Source organism: Misgurnus anguillicaudatus, chromosome 1 (genome assembly GCF_027580225.2).
Source record: "Misgurnus anguillicaudatus chromosome 1, ASM2758022v2, whole genome shotgun sequence".
NCBI classification, from domain to species: Eukaryota; Metazoa; Chordata; class Actinopteri; order Cypriniformes; family Cobitidae; genus Misgurnus; species Misgurnus anguillicaudatus.
In genome coordinates this window covers 23,375,467-23,400,379 of record NC_073337.2, presented here as the reverse complement: position 1 = coordinate 23,400,379, position 24,913 = coordinate 23,375,467, and the positions used below count along the sequence as shown (strand labels likewise).

The following is a 24,913-nucleotide window of genomic DNA, read 5'->3' as shown; positions in this document are numbered from 1 at the left end:
CTAAAAGACTGATATTATAATTGTCAAATAATGAATAAACGCAAAGCCACGCGCCTGTAGCTTTAATTACACAATTTGTCTTGGGCGGTAGCAGGGCTCTGGCTGCAGTCTCTGTTGGATTCAACGCAGAAACCTTCTTTAAAATTAGACTTTTGTTAGATTGATATTTTCAACCGATATTTCCACCAATCAACCTGGGAAAAATAAAGCTGAAGAGCATAAAAGGACAAGAAATAAGCAAACGCAGTGACATAGATAAAATGAGAAAAAAAACACCAGGCTCCCAGTATGCCTCTGGGAAGGCAACATACGACCGTATTTCAGCTGTGAAATGATATTGGGAGCTTCAGGATGGGTTTTGATAATGAGAGTGAGTCCATAATGTGGGTCTGTATCCACATCCATGCACTAATGCATACATTATTATTCATATGTTGATAATAATTATATTCCCCACATGGTTTGTATACAAGTCATAAAAAGTATAAAGACTAATTGGCTAGAAAGAACTTGGATACATTATGAGACAACGTATGGATTAGAAATGTGATAAGAAAATCAGTTTGGTCAGCTTCTAAGATTTTTAAGTATATTTTGTATGCTGTAAAATATGGGCAAACGATTAATTGCAAAAAAATTGTGTTAGCAAAATATATGTGTGTGCAGTGTTGGGGAAAGTTACTTTTAAAAGTAATGCATTACAATATCAAGGTACTCCCAATAAAGTAACTAATTGCGTTACTGAAAAGTAATACTTACGTTATATTTAAGTTACTTTTACGTTATCTTTTCTTACTTTGCTGAGGCTTGATCTCTTTTAGGCCTTGCCGGTGTTTTTTATAATTGAGAGGTTCTGCATTTAAAAATTGCATATTTCTATCGCAAAAATGTCAAGCTTTGGCCTGCCATCTCCGTTTCTGACACAAACAGTTTCAGCTCAGGCATAATTCTACGTGACTACATTCATTCGAATTAAACTGAAAAGTAACTCAAATATTAATTTGTACATTTATAAAGTAATGTTTACTTTACTCGTTACTTCAGAAAAGTTATATTATTACCTTATGCACGTTACTTAGTGCCTTACCCCCAACACTGTGTGTGTGTACTTTGCGTATATATATATATATATAGTGAATGGGCCGACTGATTCAAGCTGATAGAACAGCAAGTTTGACTGAAATAACCACTCGTTACAACCGAGGTATGCAGCAAAGCATTTGTGAAGCCACAACACGCACAACCTTGAGGCGGATGGGTACCACTCATCTCCACTACCAAATAGGAAAAAGAGGCTACAATTTGCACAAGCTCACCAAAATTGGACAGTTGAAAATTGGAAAAATGTTGCCTGGACTGACATATAAATAAGTACATAAATATTTATATTTATTTATTTATATAAAAATATATTTTTTCTTCCTTAAATACATACATGAATTTGTGTGAATTTATATATATATACACATAATAATTACATAGCACACACACACACATTATGCAAACACTCACTTTTATTTTGTATGTTATTAACTAAAAAACCTGTATCCACTTCAAGCTTGAAAAACAAAGTTAGTTCATGATGCATTTACATTTACAAACTTGTGACCCTGTCAGTCAGTAAAGCGCTACATAAATAAATTAAATTGAATTGAAATCCAGGCTAAGGTCTCATAACCTGATTATTAGCATCGAAGTTAAATTTTAGTCATTGATTTCGCATTGATTTCAATCTTTCACATGACTTTACTCAGTCAATATTAAAGATATCAACTTTATAGACGGTTTCAGCAGTAACAACATAAACAAGCGGCTTTCGTGGTCAACACGTAACTTCCGGTAAACTCCGCTAAGAATAAATAACACCAAAGTACTAATAAAAATAACAACACGTAGATTACCTAGGAAACCAAAACGTGTTATTTTCGACGAGGTATTTCTTCAAGAGTTCAGTTTAGCAACTAGTCAGACCATTAAAAAAACTGAAAGCGGAAGAACAGTTCAAACCAGATGCGTATCGTGTCACCGCACATGCGTCTGATGAAATGGTCTATATTTTCTTTAAATGTATTTATATGTAGCCAGGCTAGCACCAGCACTCTACCAGATAAACTACAGAAACAAAAATGAAAAAATAAAAAATATATAACTATTAAAATTTTTAAATGATTACACAGAGAACAGAGCAGTAATAAGTAAAGTTAGGTTGATGTTTTTTTTTAAGGTCATGTTAGGTAATAACAGCATCATGGACTAAGATGCACCTTTATTCTCTGCCTGTCTCCGTGAGAACTATGCGTAATCCTCGCTGATTCCCTCTCTGTGCTCGAACGCTTGAGGTCTTTCTGCTGAGGCAGCATTTGGCAGGTCAGCCAACTCCAGTCTGTGCTTTTGATCTGCAGTACGGTTCTGCTCCACTGCTTGCTGCAAATCTACCATTAGAAAGGCCCGCAAAAGTGCTTGCATACACAGGCTCCTGCATTCAGTAACACGAGCGTGCACGGGTACAAAACAACTTTTACAGACTATCTATATGTGGGAACGTATCTAATACTCTACCAGCTAAACAAAAATAGTATTACACCAAAAAATAGCATCACACAGCACAAAAGAAGATATTTTTGAGAAATGTCCCAGTGGTTAATTGACCGTATAATGGAAGTCAATAGGTGCCAATGTTGCACAGCTACAAACATTTCTCAAAATATGAAGTGCTCGAAAGCAAAAGGCCTCTAAATTCCTCCTCTGTCAAAAATGAGATGATGGTATTGACCTAATGCTCTCGGCACTTATTATACGTTCATCAAATACTTTGCTTGAAGTCCTCTTAATCCCGACCTCGGGCCATTCAGAAATACTAGGGATACTTCATGCACTGATATATTGGTCATATTTTAGCACTTTTGGAAATCGGCTGATTTATTTATTTATTTTTGATGCCATTCCAGTGTCTACGGCTGTATTTATGGTGAGAAACGACAATTTGGTATCTCCAATTCACCTAACTTACATATGTTTGGCCTGTGAGAGAAAACCGGAGAACCCGGAGTAGGGCTGCACGATAAATCGCATGCGATTGTCACGCGCATCTTGTCAGAAAAGCCGGTTCTCCTTGATAAGTAATAAATCGCCATCAGCTGCTTTCAGATGGAGCGGCATATAGATGCAGTGTTCGAATTGAGGGGGGCTCTGGTGTAGACGTCTACATGGGTCCAAAAATTTGTACCCAAACCCGAAGAGGCCCGTAAATGTGCTACCAACGCGGACCCGTTTATTATCTAAAAGACACAGACCCGACTGGACCCGATCAACAAATATTCTTCAGCTAAATGCTATTAAAGATGCAGTTTGTATTATTTGCGCCGATAGATGCGCCAGATCAAACAACAACAATGATGTTGTTTACTGACGCTCTGAAGCAGCGTGGAATTATGGGATTTGTAGTCTTTAACTCAACCGCTGATGGCCATGAATCAGACGAGAACGAGAAATCACGTTGATGGATAAGGTAATTAGTTCAAATTCGATGGTTAACACAGCACAGAATTAAGTTTTCAACTTACAATCTACAATGATTTTTCACATAATGTATTGACAGTATAAATCTTATTGTGAAGTGTCTTAAAATGACCATTTATATTGCTGTACAATACCTTTGATGTGCATATCGTCCGCGGGAAGACGCGCTGATTACAATCGACACACTAATGTTGTGATCAATATAATAGCATACGTTTTTTGAAGGGTTACGAATCAAAACAACTCACCCATCGCATAAAACACAAGCAGGATCAGAATCTCGGTCTAGTTAAATGTTGTCGTGAAGCTCTCTCCATCCAGATAATGCAACAACAAATTGATCCTCTCTCGTTTTGTTCCAAACTCTTCTTGGGTCGTTTGGTTGGCCCGTACGCTAACAGGAGCTGACACAACCAGCGGCAGACGGTAAAGAGTTTTCCATAAGTCCATAAGCAAGCGCGTAGCCGACAGCCGCTATCGCATAGTTCCGCATTTGTCCACGACACTGGCTGCGTCCGAAACCTCAAGGCTGTGAGGACTGTGAGGACTTGTTGCCTCGCTGCCTCATGAGGAAATGACTTCGGACTCGGAGGCCTGAAGGCAGCTCAGAGAAAGGCTTTCCGACGCACTTCAAAGGCAGCGTGTTTGAAATATGAACAGAGAGTGCCTTTGTGATAACTAATCACATATTTGAAAACTACAATACTAATTTCTCGCTAGAAATGCAATTAAAATGTGTAAAAACTGAAAATATATGTTTATTTAGACTTAATTTGTGCTTCAGTCACTTCCTTGGCCGCCATTTTGTTTTTTCGAACTCGACCAGTGTTGTCATGTGGGTTACGTCAGTAAAGGCGGTGACAAAGGGTCACATGGACATTAACGTCATTGACAGGAGACTGCACTGCCCCGTAACAATGTTTTGAATGGAAATTTTCTCACGATTTACAAGTAGTTGAAAACATTACAGATATTGATAGTAATCAGCTGGACAAAATATATAACACTGGCCTAGTGTTTTTTGGACATTTTACTGCAAATATCTTACAAATTGCACCTTTAATACTCTTCTGTGTAGACCTGTACTGTGGTGGTCCCGGACCTTCTGTAATAATGTCCATTATTTGTCCCAATTTTGCAATAAACTAATCCAAAAGATCGCTTTCTGAAATGAATGTAAACTCTCAAGTGCACCTCACTCTGTTTTCTAGAAGAATTTACAGATTGTTTAATTTACGATTGGCTTAGGGTCTTATAAAAAAATTCTTCTTTGCTTTGATTTAAACGTTGATCAAGGACAAACTAAAAATGTTGATTTGTGAAATCACAGCGACCTTGTAATAATCTTTGACATAAATCGAACACTGGCTAGATGACTTTCTAAGCAATCGAATATTTTATCGACACAGACTTTTTGTATTAGTGCATCCCTTAGGAAAACTATACTGCAGTTTGTATGCTCTACATTTATCAGTAGATGTCATTCCAAGCAATCGAATATCGGTTTTGGCACAGATATTTTGTATCGGCGCATCCCCAAGACATATCGGTTTGCTGGCAGAATCTGTAAAACGGCGATTTTTCAGCAAAGTGCATGGAAGATGAAATGGTCATCATCTCTTTAGCATCAGGTTTATCCTGTAAGGTTCATGAAGAACATCCCTTTGTAAGGTCAACCCTATGCTAGTTTAAGACAGAACTTGGCTACAAAGACTCCCACTTTCATGCAACCAGCAAAAACCCACATGTACCCACATTGACATACACACAGTTCAGAAAAACCTTTAAAGAAATAAAGTGGGAAGAAATGTAAATTAGGAAAGAAGCGGAGGAATGCATGCTTCACATACAGGGACACCATATATGTATCTTAAATGAACCAGCCGGGAGCCAGCTACATTAAAGGTCGCTGCTAAATTAAGTTGGCAGAGCCTGACAAATCTACCAGCCGAACTCTTCCAGGAATTCAGTCCCTCTAAATGGCATCCAGGCAGCCAATCTTCGATTTAGCTCTCATGGTAAATGTGGAGCTACAGCCCATTTGTGATTTTCAGATAATAAAATCATCTGTACTGCGAACTAAGGCCTCTCGATTTATTAGATTAACAAATATTCACTGGAAAAGTGAAATATTTCAAATGTCATGCAAGTTTAAGAGCACATGAACAAATGCATGAACAGAAACTGAACTCCGTCTCTCAAATAACCTCACTGTAAATGGAGCAAAAACCCAAAGAAAAGTGCAAGGAGCTTGGTTAAAGGAGATTACATTACAGTAAACCAGATGTTCACCCAGGGTTTCCCATAGCACTTTGCAGTTCGGGCGGCCCGCCTAAGCTGGGAAACCCTACCGCCTTAACAAAGTCGTCCAAAAAAAAAAACAAATTTGCTGCACAAAAGGCCGTCAAGAGCATCTCGGAGAATAGCGCAGACATGCTTCACACCACGAGCGGGAACGTGCGCCACACGGCCGAAATGAGAGAAAGACGTGGTCTGTCACTGTCTGGAGGATAAGATAATGTAATTAATAGTGGGAAATAATCAGTTTTTACAATCTTTGCGCTATCTATCATCGTTCGCAGGACGTTCTACAACATCTGCTTCAGTTTGTGTTTATTAACCCTTTAGTTTCACTTCAACACGCAGCTATTCCCATTAGAGGTATTTGTTAAAAACATTTAATTCATTAATAATCTAGCATATGTTCATTTTCTGTCATAGTTTCTTCAAAATTAAGTTTAATTTTAGTGTTTTAAATAAAAATATTTTTATTTTCATCACGACGCGTACGCCCGCTGCGCCCCTTTGATTGCCATGCCCCCGGTCCCGCAACCCCCCACCCTGTTCACCATATCTAAGGGGATGTGCACACCAAATCTTTTAAACGCGGCTGAAAACGTCTGGAGGACGCTGAATGCCAGCTGTTTTTTCAGCCAAGCGCTTTGGTAGCTGTGATACTGCTGCTTTGTTTATCAGTCGTTGTACGATGCGCCAGTTGGTTGTTGTGATATTTGTCCCACCCTTCCTCCACTGTGATTGGACGGCCGTGTGAGAACTGACATTGCAAGCAGAGCTTTTCACTCAAAGTTGAATCTTTTTCAATCCAAAAAAAGCTAGCTGCTGGCTTTTTTGAAAAACGCCGCTCTTCCATTGGAAACAATTGAAAACGTACGTCGGCCGTGGGCGTAAAATCTTTGGTGTGAACGCCCCCTAACTGATAGAATCGAGAAGGCAAACTTAACCGCCAGAGGCGGATTTGTCTCAAACAGCCCTCCACTTGAAGGCGAGGCTGGAAAATGCCAATATCAGGTCTTCAAAATCAAACCCAGGGGCTAATTTCAGTCAATTCAATCCAGCAGTCTCGAAAGGGCACTTTTAAAACACAACACATCCCAGGGAAAGAGAAGGAAAAGGAATGAAAGAAATGGGACTTGGAGAAAGCTAAATGGAAGACAACATTAAGGACAATATTGATTCTGTCCTTCCAAGCATGACATCATGGTCAATAAAGCCTCTACTTTCTCTTAATGGCGCTGCCGAGGCGATGGGATGGAGCACTCTGCCTCAGTTGCCTCAACAACAATGCTGTAAAACAACAGAACCTGCCCTTAAATTTACTTTTATAGCTGACAGAAAATAAACTCCCTGTCAATAGCAATTTCTGCAGGTCAGAGTGTTGGCCTTGTTGGGAATAACTGTATGAGCGGTATTGGAGGTTGACATGGAGCAGAGACTCAAAGCCGGTACATTCGTCACAAGAATAAAATAGAGTGAGTAGTTAAGGAGCTTGTACACGGAGAAGTGATGAGTGAAGTGCAGTGGTTTGAGAACGAGGAAAATACTGAAGCAAATCCAGGAATGCTCACTATTTACCTGTGATTGGATTGGAAGTAAATCCCATCTGTGAATTTCTCGGAAACCAATCTTGTGTTTACAAGTGGCTCCGTTTTCCCAACTCAACGAGACAATGTTTTCCACTTCTTTGCCTCTCTTCAGCAGCTATTTAAATGCTAACTTGCTGGTTTCCATGATGTTTTTGCCACATAAGTTAACAGATAGAATAGACAAACATGTTTATTTATTCCTCACGCCATTTCAGCATCTATGGCTACATTAATAGTGAGAACTGGTTAATCTGCAAGTTAAACATGCAGGTTTGGTGAATTGGAGATGTCAAATTGTCATTCCGTCAGTGTTGGTATCATTTTTGGACTGTGAAAGGAAACATATATTTTATACGCCTACTCCTCAACACTTCCCCTTGCCCCTTGAAACAGAGTGAAAATATTTCCCAAAAGAAATAGGACATCTCTCCTACACCGTCTTATGAATTCATATTCCTATGTCACAGTAGATGCAATGTTATTGCCGCCAAACCCCCTCTGTTAGCAATTCAGATGCTTTTCTCCTCCGTCTATAGACCCTTTTACTGCTTGTATACAATGATGACGTGGCAGCGTATGCGCACCCATTTTGGCATCGGAAGTATGGAAGAATTAGCAGTGAGCAACAAAGACAGAGAAAGTTATTTTAAAAAGTTGACATTATCAACTTTTTCAACACAGCTACCAGATCCGTGTACTATAGCGGAGTTGCTAGAAGACGTTAGCAGATGGCCAAATATAAAGTGACCAGATACATATATACGTATATTAGTGAAACCAAACGCAACAACCAGACATTTTGATGCTGGGAAACCGTTTTGATAAACTTTGAGTTGCTAACACATTAGAACCACTGGGGAACACCACCACTTCCGTTGCCAAGATGCGCGCGCAGGCTATTTGATCACGTGGGCTGTCAAAGGGTCTATTCACAGTCCGGTTCTCAGCGATCTGTTCACAATCAACGTAGTGGACTGGCAATCGGAATCATCCCTGTTCCCCCGTATGATCGCGTCGTAACCAAGACGTGATCGCACTCCTTAGGTACCATTTGTTAACTATGTTGCTGTACTTTTGTGCAATAGTAAGGTGGGATATGTTAGCCAACTTTAGCTCTTTATTTGTGAACTTTTAAAACATGACCATAAATATAAACACAAGATTGAATGTATAATAAAACAATTGATTATGTGTCATTAAAAAGTTTATTAATGTGAAAAAAGTCTTATATTTGAATTATATACACAAGAGATCTCGCGGCGCGAATGAGGCGTTTAGGGCGGCGCAGATCCACCTCGTTCACGCCAATGACGCGAATTGAGCGTCGCTGCGGGATATGTGCGAGTTGAAAAACCTGAACTTTGGCGGAAAACCGCACCACGCCAACCAATCAGGAGCTTGCTCTAGTAGTAACGTGATTACGAATCCCATGATGCGAATTTCCACGTGAATGTCTTGAATGACTAGAATTTCACACGTGAATGACGGTCGAGTAAACTCAAAACGTTGAAGCGTCCAACTATGTGCGAATAGCGCGTTTTTGCTGCCTCTACCGCATTTGGTGTGAATCCAGCATAAGAGGTAAATGAGTATAAAGGGGATCGCACACCGGCCGCGCAGCGCCATTCAAAAAAAAAAATCGAACACATTGTTTTCTGAGCATACGCACACCGGCGCCGCCCAGCTGTAGGGGGTCGCACACCAGCCGCGCAGCTCAGCGTCGTGTCTAGGACAACTCGGAGGTATCGCAAACCGGAAGTGCACATTAAATAGCGCGAGCTTCGTCAGATAGCGTCTACTTCAAAATGCAAAATATACGTTAGCAGCCAATGTTAATCGTTAATGATTTTGGTTAAATATGATGTTATTTAATGTTAAACTATGTGAGTGGCGCTGTATGGCGTGACAGGGATTTGAGCAACTTCCTGAGTCAAAGCTGGGCGACCCGAACAGGCGCCACCTGGCCGTGCCAGTGTGCGTATACTCATAGAAAACAATGTGTTCAGTTCTTTTAGAACGGCGCGGCGCTGCGGATCCCCTTGAGACTCAGGAAGTTGCTCAAATCCCTGTCGCGCCATACAGCGCAACTCACATAGTTTAACATTAAATAACATCATATTTGTCCCAAATCATTAACGATTTACATTGGCTGCTAGCGTATATTTTGCATTTTGAAGTAGACGCTATCTGACGAAGCTCGCGCTATTTAATGTGCACTTCCGGTTTACGAAACTCCTAGACACTACTCGACGCGGCACAACGCTGAGCTGCGCGGCCGGTGTGCGATCCCCTTGAGATGCCACCATACCTACTTGTGTAACTACTCATGTAACGGTCTTTAAATCAGTAAAACATGGAAGCGTTTGGTGGCTTCTAAATTCATCTCTGTTTGGATCCTAATGAATGAATGGTGCTAGGCTAAATGGACGCACTGTACAATGATTAAGTGCACGCATTGAGAAAAGAGATGTATGTATTTATTTGTCTAAGTTGAGGTAAGAACATAGTAAAATATTGAAAACGGTGGTGTTTTCCTTTTCATTTTATCTATAGGCCACTGAAGGTTCTATTACAGTGATTTTAAGGTTCAGATCAAAACCCCCAACTATGATAAAATCACCATAATGTACACCTGCACATGCCATATTACTTTAATACCTGTCACATGTATCACATTTATAACAGTTGTAAATGAGTGCATGTGCATATTCACCGCTGTTTCAGTTCCTCTCGTGCTTTTCTTCTCTCTTCCTCCAAATCTCTCTGCAGTTCCTCCGCGATCTTTCTTCTGAGCTCAGACTCATCCGCTAAACAGAAAACAATACACACATGCACATTAGATGCAGAGCAATCGCATGAACGCCAGATGGCTTTTTCAACGTGTTTGACTTCGCTCTTACGAGCCACATGTCACAAAAGGCAATGCGCTGTGGGTGATAAAGTTTTTGTTGTGAATCCGCACACGTTTTTTTTTTTTTTTTTTTTTTTTGAGGAAATTGTAAAAGAAGTTTGGGAGTGCAGTGATGTGAGGTTTTCTGAGCCCTCAGGACTTCTATGCCTTATGAGGCGGATCGAGACCGTGATATAGAGAACGAGGGTCCTATGCACCAACAATGACTCTGCAATAAAAGCAACAACAAATTACGATTTATTTTCCAACACACACTTGTACTTTCCAACGTACAGTCAAACGCGTCAGTCCTGTTGCTTATGTGGATGGCTAATTGCCCGTGAAAGCACAGTGGAGATACAGAGAGGACAAACTCTGCCAATGGATAAAAACACCGCACTGCAGAGGAAGTCAGAGTAAAAAAAAAAAGTATAGTAATATGTAGGAGTTCGTCTGACAGCATATCGAAAAAAAGCTATTATTTGTTGGTGCAGACTGAAAGATCTGAAAAATGAAGATATAGTGGCTGTCAGTAGCTTAAAGTGATTTTTAAAGTAGTCATCTGATGGAGACGTCGGTTTACCACCATATGGTTAGGTTACGCAATGATGTCCGTTTCAGAAACTGCATAGTCGGAAAACCTGTAGGGAAACCAAACACTTAAAACTATCACTTTCACCATCTTCAAGACAAATGAGATGTTCTCCCGATGCTGAGATGATAGCCAAAATTAATTGTGAACGTTGGCATGGCATTTATCACACAGCAGGCAGGTGTAATGGATACAGGCAGACAGGTGCCGTCTGAACGTCAATCCCAAAAATGCATATCAATATCAAAATACAGATGTGGGAGATTCTACACAGGGAGCAAATTCGATCTCCATATGTAAAACAAGGAGATCTTGTTTTGGATATAACAGTTACTGTTCACAAGCTTCTGTTTCCCTCGCTCTCTTTAAGTTGAAGTCTTTCCAAAACACAACGGATCATTAGCGGGTACGCAACCGTTCCATCTTCATTTAAAAACAACTGATTCCTCTAAATGGTTTAAAGCACAAAGATGCCGAAAGAGGGCAGGAAGCTTATCTAGACAATGAAAGTTTGAAACGTTGAAGTAATCAACAAGTAGTCTGTTACAATAGCAAAAACTTCTATATGTACTGTATACACTGATCAGCCATAACATTATGACTACCTGCCTAATATTGCGTAGGTCCCCTTTTTGCCACCAAAACAACCCAGACCCGTGGAGGCATGGACTTTCTATCAGAACCAGCATTCGCTTTTTCAACAATTTCAGCTACAGTAGCTCATATGTTGGATCGGACCACACGGGCCAGCCTTCACTCCCCACGTGCATCATTGTGCCTTGGCCGCCCATGACCCTGTCACCGGTTCACCGCTTTTTCTTTCTTGGACCACTTCTGAAAGGTACTGACCACTTCAAACCGAGAACACCTCACAAGAGCTGCAGTTTTGGAGATTCTCACCCAGTCGTCTAGCAATCACAATTTGGCCGGTGTCAAAGTCGCTGAGATCTCTACGCTTTTTCCTGCTTTTCCTAGATTTTTCCTGAGACTTGTCCTGTTAATCCCGCGATACACTGCATTATTTTTGGCTGTCCCAGACACTGTCAGAAATCCAGCATGATCAACGCACAGTGTGTTTGCTGCTATGATTGGTATTTGTTTACCACTAGCGCATGCTGGTGACGTTGCGCTAACGTGTGATGCTTCCGTCGAAGCCAAAGTTTAAATGATCAATGTCGCACGGTGTGATAAGGTAATGATTTTATAGGAGTGCAAAAATCCTGCAGTGTATTCAGTGTAGACTTTAGAGGCAGGAAAAATATTATATATATTATATTATTATATACTGTATGTATATACTGTATAAATATGCCGATATTTAATAATACCATTTACAGCAACATTTAAATTCAACAATATTATTACAGTGTATGGGAGTGAATAATTCGATAATAAAACATGAATAATCGAATAATAATCAAATAATCAATTTCTCTTACGTTTCATCAATAGTTTTTAATTTAATTCTCATGCTTAATTTAAAGATGACTATTATTCCCTCATTCATACCAAACTTTTTTAATCTATAAAGGTCCTACCATGAAATGCTTAACTTATTTGCATATTTAGATGTTTAGAATAAATTTAAATATAAGTTATTTGTGGACTTAAGTACAATTTTAAATTCAGTTACCTTTATAAAATTGTTTTCATATCATTTCTATTTAAAAAGAAATTAATAAATCGTAATTAAGAACAACAATAAAGTTTATCTTTAGATGTAACCCAATAATGTGATAATACCATTTACTGCGATAAAAGTCCTAGCAATAACCATAACATAAGTAACATTGAAATCATCCCATGCCCAAAGTACTAAAAATGCTAAAATCAAATACCTTATATTGTACTTTTTTATATAATATTGCATGACAATTCAAATTGCTGAAATAAATTGCTTAAATGATACTTATTTTATACAATACTTTCATTTTTAATAATCAACTGATGAGTCTGTAAAATTTGAAATAAATGCAAACACAAAAGTAGGGATGTCACGATTATGAAATTTGGCTGACGGTTAATTGTCTAATAAATTGTGACGATTGTGCCGATTAATTGCCTGTTTTAGGGCTTTGACGATTAATTGACTGTTTTATTAGTTTGACATGTAATTCTTATACATTTTTTCTTTGTCTTGTTCTCTTTGTTTCTTTTACAAGGTTTACCTGGCAGTAAATATTACACATATTTAAAAGTAATCTCATACTGTCATATTTATACAGGCGCTGCAGCTCCCCCTTTAGTTTTTTAGAGAGATGTACAATCATTGCGGTGATCTGAAACCCTCGCGGTAAGACGATTATTTAATCACTACTATTTAACCCTATACAAAAAGCAGTTATCAACTCATGCCAATAAACTTTCAATGTCTATATATGATCAAATAAATGAGTCTTGGCTTATGGCTAATGAAGAATTTAAATCTACACTTACCCCTTAAGTTAAAAAAGTTTACTATCACTAACTAAATTTTAGTCTGTCTAATCCAGTCTACATCTATCACTTTTACTGTTCTTCAGCATTATTCAAAGATTACCATGATTCAATTATTTTAGCTAAGCTTTAATATTAAAAAGGACAGAGAGAGGAAGTTCTGTGGATTCTGGTAAAAGCCAGCTTTTATGTCCAAACACCACCTGAAAATCATCTAAGGGGTTTAGCAGGAGGTCACAGAGACACCCAAAATGACATTAAACGTCTGGATGCCCATGTCACTCCTGAGTCAGAAAAAGTAATGCTTAAATATGAAAAACTCATCACAAGTAGATATTTCTGCCTCTTTCCTTCCTTCTGTCACCCTCTGCAAGAATTTTAAAAAGTGCCTCTTGGGCAGTCTCAGCAAAGATAACAGACAGAGACAAATTGCACGTCTCATAAGGCGTTTCATTAATCTCCAGACCAGGCAAGAGGAGAGAGAGAGGCGGGGCTGATCTGAACCATTACGCTTTCCTCACGAACAGACTCGGATGAGTCTCGACCTCTTTCTACACATAAAAAGACTCGAAATGTTCCACGATTTTCGACGAACTTCAAACAAGGCGCTCTTCTTATCCTCAAAACGTCCTTCATCTCCACTGATTCACAATTTTTATGCGTCGCTAATCGTTTGAATAAAACCCCACACAAACATCGGAAAAGATCTCTTCATTATAAGCGTGTCAAATGCGAAGAGAGAGTTTGCCCATAACAAACTTGGTGGTGATCTTTAAAATGTAAGGAAAAAGTAAGTCGGAGGAAAAGAAAGACGTGCGAGCATGTAATTAAGAGTTATAATGGAAGAGAGCGTGTGGGCTCTGAGTATGAATATTCATGGTACGTTAAGAAGCTGTAGGTGGATCAACCTTGACCACCGTCTAATCATCGTGAGCAGGGGCTTGGCCGTGATTTAGCGACAGATTCGGTCATCCACGACATCTCTTAATGCCTCCATTCGTGGACACACATAATCAATGCTCCTCATTAAGGTCACGACCTTTGACCTCAAGAGATTGCACAGAACCTCTTAAGGTAAGGTGAGACTAAATTTTAAAGAGACATTTTAGGCTGCAAATGCTACAAAGCCCCAACGTTTTGCTCCATCACTTCTCATCCTAACTCACTTATATTTTATTGTGCTACACAAATGATATGCATATGGGTTTGAAATGACATCTGGGTATCCGTTTTTTAATTTTTAGATGCCTATCTCTTTAATGATCTCATGAAAATTCATGACACACACTAATAAGTCATCACACTTTACATTTCTACACCACATAGCCGCATCCGAAACCGCCTACTTCCATACTATATAGTAGGCGAAAAGCAGTAGGCGAGGCAAGTAGTATGTTCGAATTCATAGTATTTGAAAAACAGTAGGCAAAAATAACCCGGATGACCTACTACTTCCAGCAAGATCCCAAAGTGTTCATTCGATGGACACTTTGCTATCCCATGAGCCCCCAGGAGAGAAGTTATCCAACGAAGATAAAGAAAGGAAGGGCTCTGTTTTATTAAAAAAATATTCAAATGCTAATACATCCCTGTCCCTTGTGATTAAATTGTGCTAGTTTAATGTCATTCCAGTTAGTGACTAACTTGTTGTTATGCTGACTTATGTCATGTGATACATCAACATGGCGATGTAGTAATGTATTCATATTAGAATGATTTCTGAAGGATTTTTGATCAAATAAATCCAGGACTGATGAATAAATAAAAGTATCAGGATTCTAAAAATTAGTATTTTCTTGCATGCATGTCTGCTTATGACCAAACAAAATGTTTATTTATGATGATATAGTTTATATAAATTTCCCTAAATTTCCAAATACTTCCAATAAATTCCCATTAAATTTCCAAAATTTCCTGAATTTTACCGGAAACTTTTTGCCCCTTTGCAACCCTACACTAAAATGAAATATAAATATCTTTTAATGTATGACATTATATTTACAAATAATTAAACCAAATAGTGACATTTGAACGTCTTGTCTTACCTTAACTATTTCCCCGCCATTGACAAGTTAACTAAATGGCAGGGAACTCATCTATTAAGAGAAAACACTTCTCTGCCAATGACGAGTATTTCCGCTATTATACTTATAAACCCGGAGTATTCCCTTAGGGCAAACAGTCCAAACTCCATGTATGTTTTGAAGATTGCTCTGAATCTGATCTCTATCAGAAGTCCTTCACAAAAATGGAATTATCTCAGCTTTTTGCTCAACATTTTGTATAATTTTGAAGAAAAATACCCATATTTGAAAGGTGATAAAGGAGAATAAAAAGATAGGATGAAACTTTTTGTTTTGTTTAGTTTGAAAGCAAAGGGTCTGTTCTTTCATTTTATATATTGTACGTTTATATATTTAAAGTGCCCATATTATGAAAAACTCACTTTTTCTGGGTTTTGGGGTGTTCATTTGTGTCTCTGATGCTCCCACACGCATACAAACTTGGAAAAAATCCATCCATGCTGTTTTGAGTGAGATACACGTTTCGTCACATTCCGTTTGAATTTTCCCGCCCACCACCCCACTCGCAGGTCTCCACCACACAGGTAGCTAGAGAGCACAGAGCAGTCAGTCACTTCGCTGATACCCTCTATGCTGTTATCATGTCTCACGGAAATAACAGCGTTATTTGGATATTATGGATTATACTCCCGCCTACTTTTAAAAACAAAGTTTTAACGCGTGTTTATTGGAACCTAAAGAGTAATCTTATATACAGTGTTTTACAACGCAAATAGTCCTCAGATTGTAGGCGATAAGACGTTCATGCGAAATCTGATGTAAACAACAGACTATGTATCTAAATTTCACGGATTAAACGCATTTGTGGACAAAAATGGTCATTGGATTTTATTGGACTTTCATGGATTATTCACACATCTGAAACAGACTTGATTCGATTCGCGATCGTTATATCAACACAAAAGGTAAGAAGTCAGTCACGTTATATATTGCATGTTGTCATCTTCTGTTACAAACTACATTTATGATGCTAGAGCATCTGTATCTCAAAACAGAGACCATACATTGATGCTAATCGCGTAAATTATATCTTTTAAATGTATAGTAATAATATAATATTGTGAATAATATTGTAGACAGTAGGCTATATAGATATTTTTTTGCAGGCTAGATAGTTTGCAGCGTGGTTTCGAAAGTTAAAAAAATATTTAACGGCTTTATTTTTCAATTCTACATGAACTAAGCAATAGTGCTTTGCCAAACTAAAAGTGTTTTGCCAAACTAACTGAGACCGGGCCTTACCAACCCGGCTTTTCTGATGCACGGGCACATGACGTTAGAAGTGGGGCGTGATCAAAGGAGCAGCAGCTCATAAATATGTAATGACTGGCTCAAAACGGCACAATCTGAAATGCACTGAAACAGAGGCTACTAGAGATGGGTAACAATCTTTTCCTACAAACTATTTCGAGCAAACAACTTTTGAAACATGTTTTATAAACTCATACACTTATTTAACTTGTGGAAAAGCAGTCATAAGATGGGCACTTTAAAGAAGAACATTTTCTGGAGGCATTAAACTTTGTGAAAATCATAAAAATGCTGGCTGGCAACTTTGTTTTAAAACGCTGACAGGAAAAGAGTTAAAATCGAAAGTAAGTGGATTTTCCTCACGGAAGGTCAGCATTCGTTAAAAATGAGCTAATAAAATATTTCAAATCAATATGTTATGTTCCTTACCTTACTTATGAGGTAAATAGCCATGTAAGAAGCGGGATAATGTACAGGCAGCCAGGTGTTATCGTGAAATAAGCCCCTACAGTGTGATACACTTCACGTCTAGTCCTGATCACAGTTTAAGGGATTATTTCTACAATAAAAACCGGCTGACTCTACATTATCTCAATAGTTGAAGTAAAACAATCCCAGTTTACTTCATATGTGCATCACAAACCTACACCGACCATTCCAATCATCAGCGTACCAAAGAAAATGGGCGAACAAGAAAGATGAACCAAGCGTGAGCAGAAAAGCATGAGAGAGAATGAGGCGTAGGGAGTTATAGATATATAGAGAAAGAGAGAAAGTGTTGTGCCTCCATGGTAGAGCTCATTAAGCAGATCTGTGTCTCATTAACAGGAGGTTGTCTCCTTATGCGCGACGCGGGCGGGCATCTCTTTTCCCTCTTTTCGAAGTACAGCCAGTTCAATGTGTCAGCTGCTGCCCACAGACTCTGCAGCCGACACCACCATTAAAGTCCAAGAGGGCACACATACATTTTCACACGCATTTCACCTGACAGACACTGTTTCAATACACATTAGATGTGCCTAATTACGCGAAGATGTGCCAAAGTCACGCCACTTGAAGCATCACAACGACAGACTGTGGGATGAATATAGAAATATGTGGATAAAGTTGTTGTTTTGTTGCAATATTTGGCACAGCATGAGTTGGTGTGTTTCCTGTTAAAACAGGACATACAAAGGGCTGTTTATTTATATTTTAAGGTTTTTGTTAGCTTTTAGTTTATGTCACAGTCACGAAGCATTGTTTTGCTATATGCTATTGTTGGTCGGTATGAGGTGACATTAGCTGGTGAGGATATTTATATTCTAAAAAGCATTTCGAAAGGAGCCACATTTGCATACGCCTGCACGTACAAAATGAGTCAGCAATATTTTCAGTGTTTACAATTTAAATGCTAAAATACTTAAATGATGTCAAACTTTGAACAATTGACATTGTTGGACTTTATTAAAGTCCCCCTGTGGGCAAAAATCTGGTTTTTATTTTTGTTTATATGTCTATGTGTTGTTTTTAGCATTCTTTAAAGGAATAGTCTACTCATTTTCAATATTAAAATATGTTATTACCTTAACTAAGAATTGTTGATACATCCCTCTATCATCTGTTTGCGTGCACGTAAGCGCTGGAGCGCGCTGCGACGCTTCGATAGCATTTAGCTTAGCCCCATTCATTCAATTGTACCATTTAGAGATAAAGTTAGAAGTGACCAAACACATCAACGTTTTTCCTATTTAAGACGAGTAGTTATACGAGCAAGTTTGGTGGTACAAAATAAAACGTAGCGCTTTTCTAAGTGGATTTAAAAGAGGAACTATATTTTATGGCGTAATAGCACTTTTGGGAGTGCTTCGACTCGGCGCAGTAACACCCTCCCTCTCCCATTATGAGAGTGAGAAGGGGAGCGGACTTTTCAGGCGAGTCGAAGTGCTCCCAAAAGTGCTATTACGCCATAAAATATAGTTCCTCTTTTAAATCCGCTTAGAAAAGCGCTACGTTTTATTTTGTACCACCAAACTTGCTTGTATAACTACAACTCTAACTTTATCTCTAAATGGTACAATTGAATGAATGGGGCTAAGCTTAATGCTATCGAAGCGTCGCAGCGCGCTCCAGCGCTTATACGTGCATGCACACAGATGGTGGAGGGATGTATCAACAGTTCTTGGTTGGGGTGGTAACGTATTTTAATATTGAAAATGAGTAGACTATTCCTTTAAGACAAACCATGTGCACATTTACCACATTTCGACACCACTGCAAGTATTTTCCTTAAAGGAATAGTCTACCCTTTTGCCATATTAAACTATGTTATTACCTCAACCTAGAGGAATTAATACATACATATCTTTTTTCAATGCGTACACTGTACAGCGCGTTGTGAATTTGTTAGCATTTAGCCTAGCCCCATTCATTCCTATGGTACCAAAAAAAGTTTTATTTTGTGGCACCATACTTACTGGTATAACTCCTAATGTAACAGTCTTTAAATAGGGAAAACACGGAAGTGTTTGGTGGCTTCCCTGTTTGGTACCATAGGAATGAATGGGTCTAGGCTAAATGCTATCACATTCATGACGCGCTGTACAGTGCACACTAGGGCTGCACGATTCGGAGAAAAAATCTAATTGCGATTTTTCTGATCAAAATTGCGATTCGCGATTTAAAGTGCGATTCATTAGTATATAATAAAAGAGGTACATCCAGGTTTGTTGTGGTGGTTTTAATAGCACCAAAGAAAGATGCTGTGCTACTGTTTATTTAAAACCTCTTAAACATTGTACCAAGTTGTCTGCAGGACTTTGCTATTCTTCAGACAAACTTTTTTTTTTTAAATCTAAGAACATTAAAAAAAAAAAATACAATTTAATTTTTTTTTTTTTTTGAAAGTTTTATTTAAAATAACATATAGGCCAATGTATTTTGGCTGTCACTACAACAATGCATCTGACAAGCAAATGTTTAGTTTTTCTTTTAATCATAAGACTATACTCATCTTGTTTTACTTTTCAGGCATCTGTAATAAATGTAAATATATTAATAAAAGACTGCACAGTCCTCACTGTAGGATTTTAAATGTGGAGCTGCAGAAGCTTGTTCAGTTAAGAGTAAGGAGTAATTTTAATTTTTGGTGTGTAATAAACATTTCTGACACAGAAAGCACCAGGTTACTGTCACTTTAAGACACAAGACAGCTAAACTGCTCTGCTTCAATATAGCCTACTGATAAACATCCAGCTGTTTATGTTCACTTAGACAAGAAAGAAAACTTAAGTTTAGTGATCACGCGTGTGCTGACTGCTCTCTGTGTGCGCGCTTCCTGAACCCTCATGCCTGTAAATATTCAAAGCGGTGCAGATGTGCGCGTGCAAGAAAGTATAATGTACCTGTTTCGTCTGCTGTGTTCCAGGCTTTAATGAAACCTGCTTATAGTCTGATGAGGCGTTTGTCATTGTTTGCGATGCATGACGAGAAACGGACGTATATACACCTTTCTTTAAGTCCAACATTACACAAAAGGGAAATGTTTTCGCGCATTTCTGTCCTTTCATTTGCCGGTTAATGAGTTATAATGCGTTTTTAAAATGACTGAATCCAAAATCTGCCAACTTCATGACATTCCGCGTTGTGCAGTTAATTCCATTTGTATGCATTTCGCGATTCTGTCCGTGTTTTCCGCATCGCGGAAATCATATGGCCGTACACTTTGTTGAGGAGTTGAACTGCTGCTCGCGCTCATGTTTTCCAAATGGTGTGATGACGTGTAGTCAGCACCTCAGTGTTCATGCACTCTATTGGTCTAAACTGCATCAAACGTAAAATGCGCATGAAGCGAACTGTCAAAAACTGCGTACTAGATGATTGTTATAGTTAATAGTTTTGAATCGAAATAATCGCATTTCTTGCGATTCGAAAATCGCATCCATTCACATCGCGATTTCGGTTTAAAAACGATTAATCGTGCAGCCCTAGTGCACACATTGAAAAAAGATAGATATGTATTAATTCGTCTAAGTTGAGGTAATAACAGAGTTTAATATGGCAAAATGGTAGACTATTCCTTTAATGAAAATTAATCATGTGGGTTTTGGTGGTAAAAGTGTAGTAATCATGTTTTTGGGCGTATTGATTACTATTAGCAAAACCATGATTTTACTACAGTAACCTTTTTTTTTTATTGTAGTAAAACCATGGTTAATTTTCGTAAGGGTTTCTCCATAAAATTGGAGACGGTCTCATTGCAGCGGTTTAACATTGCCTTGGTTTCCAACGTCACAAACATGTAACCAATCACATCAATACAGGTGGATAAGTAGTTCGAGTTATAGATATTATGTAGGGATGCCGCATAGACTTGCCGCTCAGTGCTTCAACTCTCTCCCCACCATTGACGAGTTCTTACGTCAATTCATATTTCAGCTATTATCCACTAGGTGGTGCTCTTACCCAACTTATAAAACACTGAAGCATCCACTGATTCAAAAACAGTAAAAATTCTGTGTATGTTTTGATCGTTCTTAATCTGATCTCTAACAAAATTATCTTAGCTTTTTACGCAAAATTTTGTATTAAGAGGTAAAACAAAGAGAACAAATGAAGATAGTTTTTTTTTTTGAGAGCAGAGGGTCTGTTCTTCCATTTGATATATTGTATGTTTATATATTTAGAAGGGATGGGCTTCTGCGACTCCGCTCGCTTCCTGTAATCACGTCACCACTAGAGCAAGCTCCTGATTGGTTATCACGACACGTTTTTCCACCAAAGTTCTGATTTTTCAACTTTCGCGTTTTCCCGCGGCAACGCTCAATTCACGCGAACTAGACGTGCAAATGAGGCGGAATCGCGCGAATTGAGCGTTGCCGCGGGAAACGCACAAGTTGAAAAATGTGAACTTTGGCGGAAAAACGTGGTTAGTTAACCAATCAGGAGCTTGTCCTGTTTACATGCATGTTTACATTGACTTAACATTGAAATCACTCGCACTTGACGCCTCTACCGTGGCTGGTCTGAACGCAGTATTAAACTTTTGTGCAAATCATAAAGAGCTGGCACTTTGGCGAGGAAAGAGTTAACATTAGTACTTTAAGATCTGTGCTTCAAACACGCAGTTCACGTATGCATTGTGTGAAACCGAAATTAGCAGTTACATGTCTAAAAACTGACGAATGTAGCATCTATTTACATATATCTATGGTCCGAGGTGGTGCGACAGAGTGGAGGCAAAGACTAATGTGCATATTTATAGATCTGTCTGTGTATACTTAAGGGAAAAGGGTGTAGTACTGACTGTGACAGGTAATGATGCTCAAATATGAGTTTTAAGTGAAACAATTATTGACTAAAGGGAGACTTTAAAGTATTTTATTAAAGATGCATTAAAAATTGTGTAACACTCCACAGACAGAGAAAATTATAATTCTTTTGTAAACAGCACACCTAACTTGTCAAATGTCTTAAAAATAAGCACCAGAGCAATGTTTGTGGTAATCGTAGTATAATTGACTCCGGTCTTTTGAATTATTCGAAAATAATGCACGCCCGCAGTGTAACTGCTGACGCCTTGGGTGTGCATTATTTTCTTATAATTCAACAGCCTGTCGTTAATTATTTCTTACGTATTTAACATAAATAACCACTAAAAAGGTTCTAATGTTTTTTTAAAGCAGAGGGTCTGTTCTTTCATTTGATATATTGTATGTTTATATATTTAAAGAAGAACATTTTCTGGAAGGCATTAAACTTTTGTGAAAATCATAAAAAATGCTGGCGCTGACTGGCAACTTTTTTTAAAAGCTGGAAGGGAAAGAGTTAAGATATCAGTATGTTTGTGCAAATATTGATAGAGTGCCGCATCTGACAGCTTTTGTACCTTTTAGATGTAGGTGTGTCAGTTAGATCCCTTCAAAACGACACATGCACTTCCGATTGTTAGATCTATTAACAGACAGAGCAGCATTATTTTTAATGAAAAGCAAAATGGTTGAATATTTCATCGACTCAACACGCTTTTGGGAGCGGACACCGATTGCGGTACCTTGGAGGCCGGAGTGGCTTAAGTGGAGTTCCTAATTACATCATTGATTCATTAACTCTATTACAAGTTAGAATTAATTGTTTCATTAGCAATCAGGCACAAGCTATGAATCATAATCTAGAAGTACCCAGGCCCGTTCGCTCACGTCAAGAGGGCTTAACTTTTAGGAAAAATAAAATATTAGCCAATCTGTTCGACTAATTTTTAAAAATCTATACTTTAGTATTCCAAATAAATCTTTATCAAAGAAAGACACAGAGCTGCTGGCTGTGAATTACTGATTGATGCGTGTATAAGACTAAAAAACTGCCAGGCCAGGAATGATTTGACGAATAATATTGGCCTTTCGCAAGGGTGTGCAAATATATTTATTTTATGTATTTATTTATTTATTAACATTTACAAATGGCTATGAAGTGCATTGTATAAATTAAAGACTTCAGTGAGTAATTTACATTTTCACAGTCAAGACAAAAAATATATATGACACGTGTGCCAGTGTTACCTTATTAATTTAAATTAAGTAGAATTGACTTACTAGCTGAAAGTGGTGGATAAGCAACAAGTTTTTCTGTAGTTGGAGGAGGGTGGGGAATAGTTTCAAAAGTGAAAGGCACAGGAGAAAGAGGGTCAGCTGAAGATGCTGCTATTACCACAGGTGGAGCAGAGAAAGATTTAGAAGCAGAAAGGGCAGAAAAGGACTCAATAGGGGAAGGAGGTGTTAGTGGCTCCACAGGGGCAGGAAGTGTGGAAACCTCTGAACAATGAGGGGCAACAGCAGATTTGATGGGGAGGGTGGGGGGGTTATAATAAAATAAACAGCAATGGACTCACCTGCAGGTTGAGATGGTGCAGGGGAGGTCACAGGTGGAGGTTGGGGGAGTTTTACTGACTCGGGCGCTGGAGGAGGTGGACGGGGGTCAAATGGAGGAGATATTGGCACCAGTGCTGGCAGAGGATCAACCACAGGGGGAGAAGCAGGTGGGGTTCTGGAGGGTGGCTGGGCCTTTGATGGGTCTGAAGGTTCCCTCATGCGGTTTATGACCTTCTCTGAGAGCTGAAGAACAACAGAAACGGAGCAATGCAAGAGCAATAAGCACAGGCTAAACGCAAATCAATGTTGATTCATCAAATAAAATTTATTAAATACTTGAGTACTGGAAGGTTGGAAGTTTTTAACAAAGCATAATATCAGAAAGCATCAAATAGTAGGATAAATCTTATAAAAAAAAAACTAATGCATGTAAACCTTGTGAATACATTACCAGTTTTTACTCACAGCTTGTGTAAAGCAGGGCACCGAGACTTAAGTATCAGTGTTGGGGAAAAAGAGTAATGTTACAGTCATGGTGCTTGAACTGCAACAGGTGTCTGTTTATTTTTATTTTTTTTACAAAAAAATTAATTCCTCTGATGCTTTCAGGGATGTCAAATGCAAACTCCAAAGTAGGGGATGCAAAACCTAGTATATAGCAGCAGATCAACACTGTTTTGTAGAGGGGGGTGTGATGCTTATACAGTTAACTAAGTTAGATTAACTTTATAACCGGCTTCCTCCACGATCCAGCAAAGATCGATATCACAGTTAATGTGTATGTAAGCCATGCAACAGTATACGTGAGCTGCATTTGACAGGTGGAGGATAACATATGCACGTGTCACTCACCCTTATGCCCTTCACTATGGTTATGTTCTCATTCTCATCCGACTCAAAAGACACGCGGCGCGTGCTGCTGTTAGCCCCCATTGCTAAACACGAACACGCTGGCGTTTAACCAGAAACTTCATGTAATTTATGAACTTTAAATAGTGCTACAGATGACAGTTCTTGGGTTATAATGCCCGGACAGCAGTGTCACACATTCCCGCTGGGAAACACAGTAGGCTTCCGGGTTCAGCCCCGCCCACCTGGGGCTACAAAGAAAAACGATTCTCATTGGATGAGCGGAAAGTGTTGAGTGTTAAACATGTTTCTATTGGTCAAAAAAATAAACAGACTGATTTATTGTATTTTGCATATATAGCCACCATTTGTATATAAATGCATTAATAATACAATAAAATACCGTTAAAATTATTTAAAAATATATATATAATTATCCTCTTTCTTATTTTCAATTTACTTTTAGACACCTTATATTGTCGATATATTGTATGTACTGTTAGCACTTTTCAATTTAATAATTTGTTTTTAATGGAGAAATATTACATTTATAAATGTAAATA

At 38.5% G+C, this 24,913-nt stretch overlaps 1 protein-coding gene across 2 annotated transcripts in view; it reads right to left on the bottom strand.

Annotated features, from left to right (window-relative positions):
* The window catches only part of chchd3a (coiled-coil-helix-coiled-coil-helix domain containing 3a), a 96,071-nt gene extending 71,473 nt beyond the window's left edge, over positions 1-24,598 (bottom strand). For both annotated transcript variants that reach the window (XM_073868414.1, XM_073868419.1), the window contains exons 1-3: positions 24,354-24,598; positions 23,522-23,744; positions 10,117-10,210 (exon numbers count right to left, since the gene is read on the bottom strand). In XM_073868414.1, coding sequence (XP_073724515.1) covers positions 10,117-10,210; positions 23,522-23,744; positions 24,354-24,434 — 398 coding nt within the window. In that variant the 5' untranslated portion in view covers positions 24,435-24,598. The remainder of the gene's footprint in view (positions 1-10,116; positions 10,211-23,521; positions 23,745-24,353) is intronic.
* Positions 24,599-24,913: the final 315 nt, after the last annotated feature.